The 14,971-nt window shown below is 49.5% G+C and overlaps 1 protein-coding gene across 1 annotated transcript in view; it reads right to left on the reverse strand.

Moving 5' to 3' along the window:
• Positions 1–264: 264 nt before the first annotated feature.
• The window catches only part of ACSBG1 (acyl-CoA synthetase bubblegum family member 1), a 63,653-nt gene continuing 48,946 nt past the window's right edge, over positions 265–14,971 (reverse strand). The window contains exons 6-14 of the mRNA XM_510525.9: positions 12,097–12,177; positions 11,858–12,007; positions 11,361–11,537; positions 10,154–10,335; positions 8,963–9,193; positions 8,027–8,244; positions 3,804–3,943; positions 3,012–3,258; positions 265–954 (exon numbers count right to left, since the gene is read on the reverse strand). Of these exons, the coding sequence (XP_510525.3) occupies positions 869–954; positions 3,012–3,258; positions 3,804–3,943; positions 8,027–8,244; positions 8,963–9,193; positions 10,154–10,335; positions 11,361–11,537; positions 11,858–12,007; positions 12,097–12,177 (1,512 nt within the window). The 3' untranslated portion in view covers positions 265–868. The remainder of the gene's footprint in view (positions 955–3,011; positions 3,259–3,803; positions 3,944–8,026; positions 8,245–8,962; positions 9,194–10,153; positions 10,336–11,360; positions 11,538–11,857; positions 12,008–12,096; positions 12,178–14,971) is intronic.

Consider the following 14,971-nt stretch of genomic DNA (forward strand, 5'->3'; position numbering starts at 1 on the left):
CGGTCATTTTGGCTCAGCTTGCTACTGAGAATGGCTGCTTCCCGTATTCAGAGTGGAAGTGGGGTGGTCTGGTGGCGACAGGCTAACGTAGAGCTGGCTGCTTTTATGAGAATGCGCCACTTGACCCCATCCTGCACCTTTGTTTATTCCAGGGCACTAATGGTCACTCGCATGCCTGCTGTGCACAGTCCTGTGAGTTAGATGCCCACTACTCTCTGCACTGGTCCCACCTGCTCAATTGACAAAAAAAATCAGGTCCTTGTTGACAGTTCTGTTAAAAGGTTTAATATTCAAATTATACATTAAATAGAATCAAACAGGCAGCAGCAGTTTTATTAAGCATCAAGTCAGTTGGCATGTGGGTGGCGGAGGAGTGCCTGGTAATGGAATAATAGGGTCGGCGATGCCCACCAAGATTCCAGAGTAAGTAAGTCAGGTCGCTAGGTGAGTTGTGACTGATTGCTTTTCCTGCAGCGCACGTGAGCAGTATCAGCCATCTCTCTCCTACCCCCTCCACAGCCTGCTGCTGGCTGTCCTGCATGTGAGCTAGCAGCTTTTTAATCTACCTGGAACTAAGGCCAAAAATTATCAGCCCTTTTGTTCTGGAAGGAGAGCTGATCTCATTTGTCACCCGAACAAAAAGCAATACTTAAACTGAATTAAAACTACCCACACGTGAAGCTTCTTGGAATTGTCAGCTATTGTTGGCGTAAGACCTGGTAAATGTAGAGCCAGTGCTGTGCCCTGACCTGGAGATCTAACAGACTTGCCAGAAATGCCTGTGCCCAGACTGAAGAGACCTGGGGCTCAGGAAGAGGCTCGGAACGCCTGCCCTCTATTCTATAGAAACTGCAGGCATAGGCCCTGATTACATTTTTTGCTCTTGGTAAAAGGAGTCAATGATACCTTTGTACTTCTCCAAAACTGTGAGCCGCTTCAGTTTCATCGTGGGACCTAAAAGCGAAATGAGAAGAAATGAGTGAGGCCCAGGCTCTGAGAACTCTGAGAATGTGTGTGGTAAAGACTCACACTCAGTCCTATATATAACTCAGGAATTAAGCCAGATAATCAGGACAGTCAGTAGCCAGCCTCCAAGACAGTGATCGCTCCTGGTATTCATATGGCTTGTGTGTAGTCTCCTGTGTTATACCACTGGTTGTGGCCAGTGGAGTATAGATGAAGGGTTGGTATGTCACCTCTGAGAATAGGTTATAAAAGATCAGTTTCTTTTATACACATAGGAAAGTAGTGTAAGCTACATCTGCCTTTTCCTTGACCTGTACCCAGTTTTGACCCTCAGTCCATTTTCTCTGAAATGGATTTATTTGTTCCATCTCTTGAATGAATAAATTGTTGAAGCAATTAAAAAATAGACTAGGTTTCTGTCTTGGGCTTTCTCTTGGACCATTCTTCCTGGGCAAGTCGGCTGCCATGTTGTGAGGATACACAGGCAGCCCATGAGAGGCCCACTGGCCACACACACGGATGTTTCTGGCCAGCAGACAGCAAGGAGCTGAGGCCTGCCAACAGCCACGTAAGTGAGCGCGGAGGTGAGCCTCAGCTGCAAGTGACTGCACCCAGCTCACATTGACTGTAATCCCATGAGACCCAAGCCAGAACCACTCAGCTAAGCTGTTCCTGGATTCTTGACCCATAGAAATGTGGATAATAAATGTTTACTGCTTTAGGCTGCTACATTTTTGGGGTCATTTGTTACACAGCAATGTATTAGATAGCTAGTACACATCATCTCTGCATTTTTGTGAACGTTTATACAACGTTGGACATTATGCTTTGATGGTTGTGATGGGGGTAGGGGAAGCCCAGGTTATGGGGAGCCTCTGCCATGGTCTTTATGAGAGGTCTTCCCCTAATTACTTTTCTTAACCTTGATTTATCCCCCAAAAGCAAGTTTGAAAGAGCTCTGATTTGAGGTCCTGGGTAGCTTAAAGTGCCTAACTCACTCTTGACTGTGTAACTGGAAACTTTCTGTGTTAAAGTCATTATATTAACTGCTTAGTGAAGACATCTTCTGTCTCTCTGACCTTGCGTTCAATATGCTGGCAGCAGACAGCCAGATAAGCTCAAGGTCTCTGATTGCAGCTCAGCTTTGCTGTAGACAATTGCATCTGGGTTCAGCCGTGATGAATTTGAGGGAATCACACTGGCATAACCATTTCTACCTCTCCTGTTCTATGAACATCCCATGAACATCTCTTGGCTACAGCTAAGAGTGACTTCAGCTGAGGCTGCACCAGAGCCCTCTCCTGGTTCTGTGGGCAGTGGTCCGGAACAGCCTTATCCCTTTGTCACACAAGCTGACTTTCCAGAAGATCACAGTACTCTCACCCCTAGAACCACGTGACTCCAGCCTGAACACTAGCAGGGCCTTGGTGTTGGCCTGGTAGTTCCATTGTGATTTTCGGAGAAAACAGTCCCATAGTCAAGGCCAAGTTAAATGTCATGTTCAGATTAGAAAGTTCTAGCACATATCAGCCGGGCGCAGTGGCTCACGCCTGTAATCCCAGCACTTTGGGAGGCCGAGGCGGGCGGATCACCTGAGGTCGGGAGTTCGAGACCAGCCTGACCAACATGGAGAAACCACGTCTCTACTAAAAATACAAAATTAGCCGGGCGTGGTGGCCCATGCCTGTAATCCCAGCTACTCGGGAGGCTGAGGCGGGAGAATCACTTGAACCCACGAGGTGCAGGTTGCAGTGAGCCAAGGTCGCGCCATTGCTCTCTAGCCTGGGTGACACAGCGAGACTCCATCTCAAAAAAAAAAAAAGGAAGTTCTAGCACATATCTTATACATTCAACAGACTCCACATAACCACAAGCCCATGCACGGAGCCATCAATGTCCTCTAACAGGAAGTAGATGGGTGTCACCCAGATTCCTGCCATGACCTTCTCTTTGCCGTGGCTGCTTCCTAACAGGCACCTCCTGGGCACTGCCATGGCCTCTGCCTTCCCACACAGCCCTTGCAATGGTGAAAAGGAAAAACCTACCCAACTCTCCACCCGAAATGGAGAAGTCTCTCTCGAGAATGGCCCACTTCTGGATGTGGTAGGGCCGGGCCGCCGCGTTCATGTTGACCCTCCGGATCCCCTCTTCGATGGCCTGGTACACGGCCTCATCCTTCTTCTCTACGATCTCGGACACTGTGGTGGCTCTGCTGCCCACCCTCTGGCAGAACTCCACAGCTTGTTCAGTCAGATTGTCAGTCTGGTCAGAGGTGTCTGGGTCCAGAGTGCACTGAAAAGCCAGAGATCAGATGAGGACCAAGCCTTACCCAACAAGACGTAAGCCCTGGTCCTGGAGGAGGTCTTACTGCTGTCGGCAAGGGTGTGAATCATGTGAGCTCTGTTTCAAAGAGACGGTTCTAGAATGAGTAGCTGCTACTGTGTTGAGCCTCGTGTTATTGTGGAAGGAGCAGTGATCTGAGAATTAGAAGAGCTCGGTCAGTGACGTCATTGTCTGTAAAGCAGGGACGGTAACTCCTGCCTGTCTACCACCCTGGGGTCCAAGTACCTGCAGAGAGCAATGAGGGAGGGCAGCAGCACTTTGTAGACGGGAAAGTGCCAGTAACATGTAAAGGATCATCACGGTGGCTTATGTGGGACAGAAGGAATTTCCACGTGCCACAGTTTTTCCTACAGTGCAGGCAGCACGGACTTGAGTCATTCCAGAATGAAGCCATGAGATCTGGATGTGCCCTGTGCTGAATGTGGCTTCTGCCAGCCAGACCCACAGACCCCCTCACTGTCTGCTCCTTCTGAGCTGGAGCCCCCCAGACACACCTTCAAGGTGAGCAGCATGGACAGGAACTTCCTCTGGTCCCCAATGAGCATGGCGTTGCTGATGATGGGCAGCTCCATCTTCACGGCCTCCTCGATGGGCACAGGGGGCACATTCTCCCCACCAGCTGTGATGATTAATTCTGGGGAGGCAAGGCCAGGCCCCCGGCACAGAATGTAGTCCAGGTGCCCCAGCTGAACCACAACCCAAGCCTCAGCCACAACCCAGAAGCCTCAGCACAGCTGGAGATGCCCCCTTTCTGGGAGCCAAGAAGCAGTGGCAGGCCCTCCAAAGCAACTCACACCTGCTTGGGGGCTGGTGGCAGCACCCCGACGACAAATGCTCACCCAAGTTTCCCTCTCCTCGGCTTGTCATCCACGACTCAGCCTGCTCAGACATCTCATCCATGGCCCCCTTCTGCCAGTCCCAGTTCCTGCCCCCAAATAGCCCGTGTCATTTCCCTTCCCTGCCTTTGCTTAATAACTACCATCCCTGTCACTCACACAGCACTCACCACCATGCTAAGCACTTCACATGCAGTAATTCATTTAACTGTCACAATAAACCAATAATGAAGCAGACACTCTTATTGTTTTGCAGATGAGGAAACTGAGGCACAAAGACGTTCAGTAACTTGTCCAAGCTCACATGCTAATAAGTGGCAGAGCTAAGGTTTTAAATCCAGTCCATTTCCAGAGCCCATGCTCTCACCTGCCCTGCTAGGATGGCTCTCCCCTTGCTTGTACCCTTCTCCCTGGAAGGTCCTCTCCCCTTCTTTCCTTCTGTCCAACAGACTGCCAGGCACTCAGTGCCCTAGCCTGCTGTTGTCTGATAGTACTGATGGCTTACTTCTAGGCTAGATGGCAATAAATTCAATAAAATAAATTTAACGAATGTACATTGACTAATTTTAGTGAGACTGTACTCCTGTCCCTGATTTCTATCTAATTCAAAAAAGATTAATTGGTCACATTCTGTGCACAGGTCCTGTGCTGACATCAGGCACAGAATAGAACAAGGCTGCCCATGGCTGCAAGGAGCCCACAGTGCAGGGGGGCAGTGAGACAGAGGGAGGCACAGGGGCTGCAGGGCCAGGGCAGGGAGGCACCAGGCCCAGCTGCATGCTAAACGTGAACGGGAGTTGGCAGGCAGAGGGCAGGACAGAAGCTGAAGCTCACAGGCCTTAAGGGAAGCAGGTAGCAAGTGAGGCAGAGGCTGGAGAGGAGCAGGGAAGATCTTAGAGGCCTCCAGTGCTGGCTCAGGAGCTGGATTGTGAGCAGGCAGCTGGGAATTACTGAATGGTGTGAGATCAAAGTTTTAGGGTACTCTGGTAGCTGGGGTGAAGAGTGGTTATTCAGGGACAGGCTGGCTAGAGAGGAATCTATGGCAAGTGTCTATATGATCAGGGTTTATCTAGGACAGCAGAAGTCAGGTGAAGAGGAGAAGACAGACTCTGGAAATGTGGGAAGACAAAAACCCAGCCTCCCCAACATATGCCTCATCATTGCTACCTCATTCCTGCCCTTTTCTCCTCACTACGGCCCTCTGCATTCTTACCAGCATCTGTTACCATTAGTAAATGATTAAAAAAACCCTTAGCAAACTAAGGCTAGAAAGGAACTTCTTTAATCAGATAAGGAACATCTAAAAATTTTTACAGCAAACATACTTTTTTTAAGATTTAATAATTTTTTTTAAATAAATAGAGACAGGATCTCACTATGTTGCCCAGGCTGGTCTCGAATTCCTGAGCTCAAGCAATCCTCCTGCCTCAGCCTCCCAAAGTACTGGGATTGCAGGTGTAGGCCACTGTGCTCAGCCAAACATACTTAACGATAAGTTAGTGAATGCTTCTCTCCTGAGATCAGGAACAAAACAAGGATGACCACTATCACCACTTCTATTCAACACTGTCCTGGAGGTCCTAACCTGTGCAACATGGGAAGAAAAAAATTCATCTGCTATTTGCAGATGATATAGTTGTGTCCATAGAAAATTCAAAAGAATATACACATTACTGGATTGAATATGTGGTCTGATCAAATGATCCACAAAAGGTCATTTGATACAAGGCCAATATGCAAAAAGCAGTTGTATTTCTATATACCAGCAGCAAACAAATAGGAGAAAAAAAATTTTGCAGCAACATCTGAGCTGAAAAAAAAATTTTAAGTGATATTATTTAAAATACCTTAAAAAATTCTTAGAAGTAAATATAAGGAAAGATGTGCAAAAATCTCTACACTAGAAAACATAGGCTGGATGCAGTGGCTCACACCTATAATCCCAGCACTTTAGGAAGCTGAGGCAGGAGGATGGCTTGAGCTCAGGAGCTCAAGACCAGCCTGGGCAACATGGCAAAACCCCGTCTCTACAAAAATAAAAAATTAGCCAGTTGTGGTGGCTTGCACCTGTGGTCCCAGCTACTTGAGAGGCTGAGGCTGGACCGGAGGATCACTTGAGCCCAGGAGGTAGAAGTTGCAGTGATCCGAGATCACGCCAGTGCACTCCAGCCTGGGCAACAAAGCGAGACCCTGCTTCAAAAATAAATAAATAAATAAATAGGTAAATAAATAAATAGCACATTATTGAGAGAAACTTAAAAAGACCTAAGTAAATGGAGAGATTTATCATATTTGTGAATTGGAAGAGACAATACTATAAACATGTATTTTTCTCACCAAATTGATCTATAGATTCAATGAAATCAAAATCAAAATTCCACCCAGTTTTTGAGGAAACATATAATGATTCTAAAATTCATATGGAAATGAAAATGGCCAAGAATAGCCAAGGTCATCTTGAAGAAGAAGACCAAGGCTGTAGGACTTAGCCGGATATCTATCCCTGTCACAAAGCTATAGAAATTAAGACACTGGGTATTGGTGCACGGATAGGCAAATAGACCAAGGGAACAGAATAGAGTCCACACATAGACCTCTCATAGACAGTCACTTCATAAAGGACAAAGGTATCACTGCAAGGCAATGGGGAAAGGATGCTGTGTCCGTTGGATATGTATTTGGAGAAAAGCTATTTGGACCCTTACCTCTCACGATACTAGTTCTAAAAGGAGGGCCGGCTCTGGTTGAATTTGGTTTTCTGGCTACTATCCTCCCCCGTGCAGGGATGTGGGTCCCCTCATCGGCCATTACAAAGAGGCACACTAGGCGGCGCCCATGGCACATCCAAGCAGTCACCTGTTGCTCCCGGGGTCTCACTGGAGGGTACCTGCCAGGGCTCATCAGCCTGCACATCCCAGGGCCCAAACGCCACCGCGACCTTTTGTCCCTCCCTGGGGTGGCCGAGCCTCCATGGCCATCAGTTGGGTCCTGGGCACGGTCGCACACTGCCTGCATGATGTCCACAAAGTAGTTTAGCCGCTCAACTTAGCTTCAATTTCCCCCATGAAGCCCTGGTGCAGGATTCCCACGTGGATGCTGCGGGCATGACACCAACTTGGGTGAAGCAGGCAGAACATTCTTCCACAGAGGCATCCCCAACTATTTCTGTCTCTGTGGGAAGTTTGTCTTATTTTAAATTTTATATCCAATTTGCATTCTATTCCCCATCATATCCGTGTTTGCATATAAAAATACATAATACTTACGCTCCTGAATCTTCTGGAAAGACTTGCCTTGTTTCTCTAGGGGTCTGATTTCCAGCTCTGCCATTTACTAGCTGGGTGACCTTAGGCAAGTTACTTAACCTCTCTGGATGTCCTCATTAGCAAGTTAAGGTTAATAAGTACCTGCCCCATAGGAGAGTGGAGTAAATAAAACGATGTCACCAAAGGTGCCATCTTAATAAAGGCTCAAGACCAGCAGCTGGTGTAAACAGTGCTGGCAGTGGAATTCCTGCCCCCACCCCACTGCAGCTGTCCAGGGCGCTTGCCTTTTTTTGTTTGTTTGTTTTGGTTTTGGTTTTGGAGACAGAGTCTAGCTCTGTCTCCCAGGCTGGTGTGCAATGAGGCAATCTCAGCTCACTGCAACCTCTGCCTCCCGGGTTCAAGTAATTCTCGTGCCTCAGCCTCCCGAATAGCTGGGATTACAGGTGCATGCCACCACGCCCAGCTAATTTTTCGTGTGTTTTTAGTAGAGATGGGGTTTTGCTGTGCTGCCCAGGGTGGTCTTGAACTCCTGAGCTCAGACAATCTGCCCGCCTTGGCCTCCCAAAGTGCTGGGATTACAGGCATGAGCCACCGCGCCTGGCCTGGGGTGCTCACCTTTGAGGCGCCCAGTGATGTAGAGGAAGCCATCGGCGTCCAGGCGGCCAGTATCACCCGTGTGCAGCCAGCCTTCCTCGTCGATGGCCTCACAAGTCTTGTCCTCCATGTTCAGGTAGCCCATGAATATGGTGCGGCCCCACAGGCAGATCTCGCCAATGCCCTCTGCGTCCTGGTTCACCAGCTTCACCCGACAGCCGGGCACCAACTTGCCTGAGCTGGCGAGGGAGGGGCCGGGAGACTGGTCAGAGGGAGCCGTCTCCTCCAAGCCCCCACTGGGGAGCCGGGGTCCCAACTGCTCGGTCTTCACTGATTGCTAGAAGGTATCCCCTCACAGGGCTTTTGTATTTTTACAGGGGACTTAGAGCTGAAAGGTAGAGCCAAGTAAAGGGTTTTAGGGAATGAAGGAAGGAAGGAACAAATGAAATGGTAATGGTAGAACTTGGAGCACTGTGATAGGCTGGCAGGGAGAGGAGATATTTAATCATAATAGATGATCCTGCAAATCAGTCCCCAGAACTGACCGCCCTCACCGTCCATTAGGAGGCTGGCCTGGTCCCCCCAACTCCTACCCCAGCTGGCCCCTGGGCCATCTGCTCTCCTAGAACACACTGGAGCACACCCCACTCCAAAAGAGGGAGGGGCCAGAGGAAAACTGCTCCATAGGTTCAGGGGGCACCTGGGCTATGCAGGCTGTTTTCAACCACAGACTCACGACACGGTGGCAGAGGCCACTCCCACTAGACTGAGGATAAGCTAGGGACTTGGCCCAAGATGGCATTGTTGGCTTTCAGGGGCTCCATAGCCCAGTGGCCAGGTCTCTGGGACCCAACTGGCATGCAAAGAGAAGGGGATCCCCAGGGCACTCAGCAGGCGGGCACAAAGTACCAGCAAGGGCGCATGGGTGTGCATGTGTGCGGCAGCCTCGAGCCTCACCTGTACAGCCGGTAGTTGTAGGGACTGGACATGAAGTGGGGGCCTGAGGTCTCACTGAGGCCGTAGCCCGCATACAAGCGGATGTTGAGACCCAGGAAGAAGTGCTGTGTCTCTGCCATCATGGGGGCCGCTCCATAGAAGTTCTTCTGACACTTGGCAAATCCCAGTGCCTGGCGAACCTTGGCTAGCACCAGGTAATCTGCCAGTCTGGTTGTGAAGGGCTTCAGGTCGCTGGTGGGAGAGGGAGAATGGTTCACAGAAGAAATCACACACACACACACACACACATTAAAAGGGTGGTATGGTGGTATTCAGTGAGAACACCCTGGCTTGGCCATTCCAGTTGTCTGTTCCAGTTGGTTGGTTTGAATATTGAACCTGCCCGTGAACTTGCATGCAGATGTAGGTATGCAGGCACATGGTTGTGTGCAAATATGTCTTGACCCAGGAAGTCAAACAGATTCAGCTGTGTACAGGTGTACGGGCAACAACACAGACACATGCCATTTTGCACACACAATACACATGCACAGAAACTTGAAGTATGTATTCATGTATACACATGTACAAATGTGGGACCCCAGTGAAGCCCACAAATGCTTTGTTCGTGCATGTTCATGTTTCGTGTCTGTGCAAATGAAGCTGTGGATGCACAGATATGTACACACATCTCATGAAACATACCATTTCACAGGCACATGGGGAATGGAAACTACTTCTAAATTGAAACCAAGCCAGCTTTACGTCACTGACCCTCCATAGAACTATGTGGGAATTTTAAAAGCTATAGAAAGATAGAAAGGGCAAAATATCTGAGGGGTCACTTGGGATGCTGAAAAGGCCAGAAAGGCTAAGTCCTGATCACTGTGGCCCCTTCTCCAGCCACCTACTGAGGTCAGGAGACCTCAGGAGATTGTGCCAGAAGCTGCTCCTAGGGAGGTGAATTTCACTTCAGAGAAAGCAAGTTAGTCCTCCCAGTCAGAATCCAAAGGTGGAGCGACTGTCCCCAGCAGGCCCTGGGAAACGCATAGGAGCTCAAGCCCAGTCATTGATGGGGCCTCTGCACGGGGTCTCCAGAGCTGCCCGGCCACTGGAACCGGGACAGGCATGGCGTATCAGACCCTCACTGTGTTTTGGGTTATGGCCCAGCCCACTCTCTCCCCAGGCCTCCCGCCCGTGGGCCCTCTGTACCTGCCGGGGCAGGTGAGGTTCTGCTCCAAGGTCACCGACATGGCCCACAGCAGCATCTTTCGCCGGATGAAGCCAGATTGAGCCGCCACCTCCTGGATGCGCTCCATGATCTTCTCCCACACCCGGGGCACCCCCATGTGTGATGTGGGCTCCACCTCCCGCAGCGTGTTCACCAGGCTCCCCTGTTCACACCAGAAGAGGCAGGCCTGTTGGGTCGGGGCATCTGGGGCCCAGGGGTCCCCTCTTACCAGCCAGGCATGCCGGTGGGACACACATGCTCCAACGGGCACCCACACACACCTGCACGCAAGGTGTGGCACATACTGTTTCCTCAATGGCTGTCGCCTTGCTTTTTGCTCACAGAACCCTGGTGGCAGGCAGCAGTCAGGCAGCCAGTGCTGACCTCAGTCTCATCCCAGCCCTGAGCATGGCAACTCTCCATGAGTCTAACTCAGACACAAGAATCCCATTCCCCTCGGCAGCATTTGGTTTGAGAACAGACAGGTGACACTTTGGGACACTGAGATGCTGGTGGAGGGAAACTTGCTGGGAGGTTTCTGGGAAAGTTTTCCTCACAGTTAAAATAAGGGTCCAAAGAACAGGTATATCCTGTGAAGCTGGGATTCAGGGAAGGGCTGTAGCCTTCTGGTGATACTCTGAGGATGCCCGTCCTTGATCGTGTCACAAGTCCCGCGAACCACTCTGACTCGACCTTATGTAATGGCATCAGGTTTCCTTTTTTTTTTTTTTTTTTGAGACTGGGCCACGCTGTTGCCCAGGCTGGAGTGCAGTGGCGTGATCTCGGCTCACTGCAAGCTCCACCTCCTGGGTTCACGCCATTCTCCTGCCTCAGCCTCCCTAGTAGCTGGGACTACAGGCACCTGCCACCACTCCCATCTAATTTTTTGTATTTTCAGTAGAGATGGGGTTTCACCGTGTTAGCCAGGATGGTCTCGATCTCCTGACCTCGTGATCTGCCTGCCTCGGCCTCCCAAAGTGCTGGGATTACAGGCGTGAGCCACCGTGCCCGGCCTAGTTTCCCTTCTTGTTTGGTCATTAGAGTCAGGCTGTGCCCACTGCAGCTGACAGAATTCTGACTGATACATGCACAGGAACAGCACACACACAAATGCACTCAGGGCCCACGGACACGTGGACGTGGCCTGGCACACGGGCTCAGACGGACACACGGTAAAGGCAGACTGACCTTCAGGGCGTCGGGTTCGGCAAAGCAAACCTGGGCCCCCCACTGGATGCCTGTCCACAGGTCGTAGATCTGGGCGGCAATATGGCTGAGGGGCAGGTAGCTGACTACCACCTCCTGCTGGACTTCTGCTGGCCGGATGTCACCGGCCTGGCTGCCGTACCGTGCCGTCCACGTGATCTGGAGGACAAGTAGATGGATCCCAGCAGCGTCCACAAGGCAGCCCTGGCGGTGCTCACAACTGTGGCCACCCTGGGGGCCAGCCCCAGTGTGGTGCCCCCTGTGGCGATTCTGCAGGCTCTGAAAACCCCAGGACAGGCCTCCCCTCCCCCTTGCTGAGCTCAGTCTGGGCCACAGATTGATGGGCTGTTCTACCTATCCCAGCTCCTAGAGCAGAGGGGCCCAAGGAGCTTTCCCAGGGGCTACTGGGGCAGAGCCATGGCCCAGATTCACCCATAACCCCCTTGCACCCCCCCCACCCCACCGGGCATCTGTCCTACATTGTCTTGACTCAGCATCACGCCCTTGGGGTTCCCAGTGGTGCCGGAAGTGTAGACTAGCACACAGCACTGGTTGGGCTGCTGGGTGTCAATGATGGCGTCCAGGGCTTCCTCAGGCACTTCATTCCCCAGCTCCATGAATTCCTCCATCTGTAGCCAGATGCAGGGAGCAGGCAGGCTAGGTCAGCTGGGTGGGCCCAATAGGCCCCACCTGGCGCCCAGGGCCCCACTGCCCATACCGTGTACACATTGGCCATCTTGTTTGGAGGAGGTTCTTTATATATCACGACTGCCTTTAGATGTGGCAACTGTTTCCAGATCTGCATTGACAGGAAAAATAGATCAGGTTTCAGCAAGAGAAATGTCACCTTCTAAAAAGTACCCCATCTCCCTGTGTGAATCAGCTTAGTAAAGGTCTCTGGGTGCCCCGTCTCTGACCTTCGACCCCAGCAGGACAACTGCCACCCTTCACCCATAGTTTCCCTCCTGAGAACTTGGGAGCAGTAAAGGTGGGGATAGCCAGGGGACTGGGGATGACTCCCCATTGAAGGAAAACCACCAAACAAGCTGGGGCTTGGTTGAACAAACCATGATCCAGCCACACAATGGAGTAGTGCTATGTGACTGTAGGAGAAAGAGGGAGAGGAGCAGAGGGCAGAGGAGACAGGGAGAGAATTCTGTGTGCAGAGAGTGAGTGGTTTCTAGGATATATTATTAAGTGAAAAAAGGAAGTTTACAATATGCGCATAGTATGCTATATTTGTGTAAGAAAGGGGTGCAATGTAAATATATGTATGCAAACATGTATTTACTTATGTTTACAAAAAGAGGCCGGGTGTGGTGGCTCACGCCTGTAATCCCAGCACTTTGGGAGGCCAAGGTGGGAGGGTCATTTGAGGTCAGGAGTTCGAGACCAGCCTGGTCAACATGGTGAAACCCTGTTTCTACTAAAAATACAAAAATTAGCCGGGTGTAGTGGTGCATGCCTGTAATCCCAGCTACTCAGGAGACTGAGGCACGAGACTCGCTTGAGCCCGGGAGGCAGAGGTTGCAGTGAGCCGAGATTGCTCCTGGGCACTCCAGAGAGAGACTCTGTCTCAAAACAAACAAACAAAAAGAAACTCGAAGGTTAAAGCAAAACCTGATTGAATTCACTGTGTATAGGCAGAGCGGGAATAAAGGGAAGAAGAAAGGGATGGAAGCAAAAATTCTTTGAGTGTTATCTCACATGATTTTGACTTTGGAATCATGTAAATGTCTTAACCATTTGAAAAATAAAGTTATATGTAAAAGGAAGTCAGGTGTGGTGGCTCATGCCTGTGATCCCAGCTACTTGGGAGGCTGAGGCAGAAGGATTGCTTGAGGCCAGGAGTTTGAGACCAGCCTGGGCAATATAGTGAGGCCGTATCTTTGGGGCGGGGCGGGTGGGGTGGGGAACACTATAAAATTTTTAGAAAGGGAAAAAATGAGTTCCTAAAACTTGAAAACACTCTGAAAGAAATAAGTTAGCCCAAGATCAAGGAACCAGAAGAAAAAAAAAGAAAGAAATGAATTAGACCACATACTAAGTTAGTAACATAACCACACACACACAGAATTACATCAAGATCAAGGAATTTTATAATAGTACACTTTGATTCCTCTTTTTCAGTGGCACTTACTCTAAAGGCAAAAAGGAATTTCAAATTCTATGCAATAGTCTTATTGGTTTCTGGGGTTTTGTTTTGTTGGTTTTGTTTGTTTTGTTTTGGAGACAGGTTCTTGCTCTATGGTATGATCATGGCCCACTGCAGCCTCAAACCCCTGGGCTCCCATGATCCTGCCTCAGCCTCCCGAGTAGCTGGGACTACATGTTCACACCACCACATCTGGCTAATTAAATTTTTCTTTTTTTTTTGTAGAGACAGGGGGGTCTCACTATGTTGCCCAGGCTGATCTTGAACTCCTGGGCTCAAGAGATCCTTCTGCCCTGGCCTCCCAAAGTGCTGGGATTATACGAATGAGCTGCTGCACCTGGCCTTATTGTTGGTAATAATATTGATACTACTATTTCAAAATTATTTGATATATACTGTAGGATTATGTTAATCCTATTAGGAACTAAGATTTTAAGGTAAAATACAAGAAATACAAGAATAAATAAAGTAAGCTAAAACCTCACAATATAACATTTGAAAAGTTATAGAAATAACAGAAATATCAGTGTGAACTCCTGATTTTTTGCTAAAATATATATTCCTGAGACTTCTGATTCTGATCACAAGGGAGTAACATCCATCGTTGCACTGTAAATACTAGGAAACTGGACAAATAGAATAGCTGGGTGGGCCCAGCAGGCCCCAGCTGGCGCCCAGGGCCCCAGTGCCCATACGGTGTACACATTGGCCATCTTGTTTGGAGAGAAAGCAATTGTTTTCAGATACTGGACTACAGACAGCTCAGGACTGATATCCCTGAGAGAGGGAAACAGATGGGGTGAGCCTCTAAGTGTGCCCCAGCTTTCTGCCCAGGGGCAATTTTTGAGCTATGGGAGAGACAGACAGAGGGAGAGAGAGGGAGAGAGAGGGAGAGAAAGGGGCGGAGGGGAGAGGGAGAGAGAGAGAGAGGAATACAGAACCCAGTTGTCTTACTGAGTTGAGGTGACCAAGATCAGAACTCAGGAAAGCTGAGGCGGCTAGAATTTGGGAGATAGAATACCAGCAGACAGGAGAGAACTATATAGAGAAAGAGTTCTAGAAATTCTTTTAGGGTCTTTGATTGACTCCCCATCTGCTCATGCATAGGGTGAAACTCCATGAAGCTGGAGGAAGACCAATGACCAGGGCTGGAAGTCAAACAGCAGCTGATGTAGGAATTGCTCATGTTTCCCCCCACCAGCATGGAGGGACCCCATCAGGCATTAAGCAGAGCCCAGAAGGGTCATGTCTTAGTGATGAGGCTAAATTAGCCTTAGAGTAAAGGCTACCTAAAGGCCTGGCCTAAAAAGCCTTAAACATAGCCTCAAAATAAAGTTCAGAAAGAAAAAAAAATGGAAAAAAATTACCTGTGGGACAATATCAAAAAATCAAATATACATGTAATTGGAGTCCCAGAAAATTTTTTTAATTGAAAAAC

This window comes from Pan troglodytes, chromosome 16 (assembly GCF_028858775.2).
Source record: "Pan troglodytes isolate AG18354 chromosome 16, NHGRI_mPanTro3-v2.0_pri, whole genome shotgun sequence".
Taxonomy (NCBI): Eukaryota; Metazoa; Chordata; class Mammalia; order Primates; family Hominidae; genus Pan; species Pan troglodytes.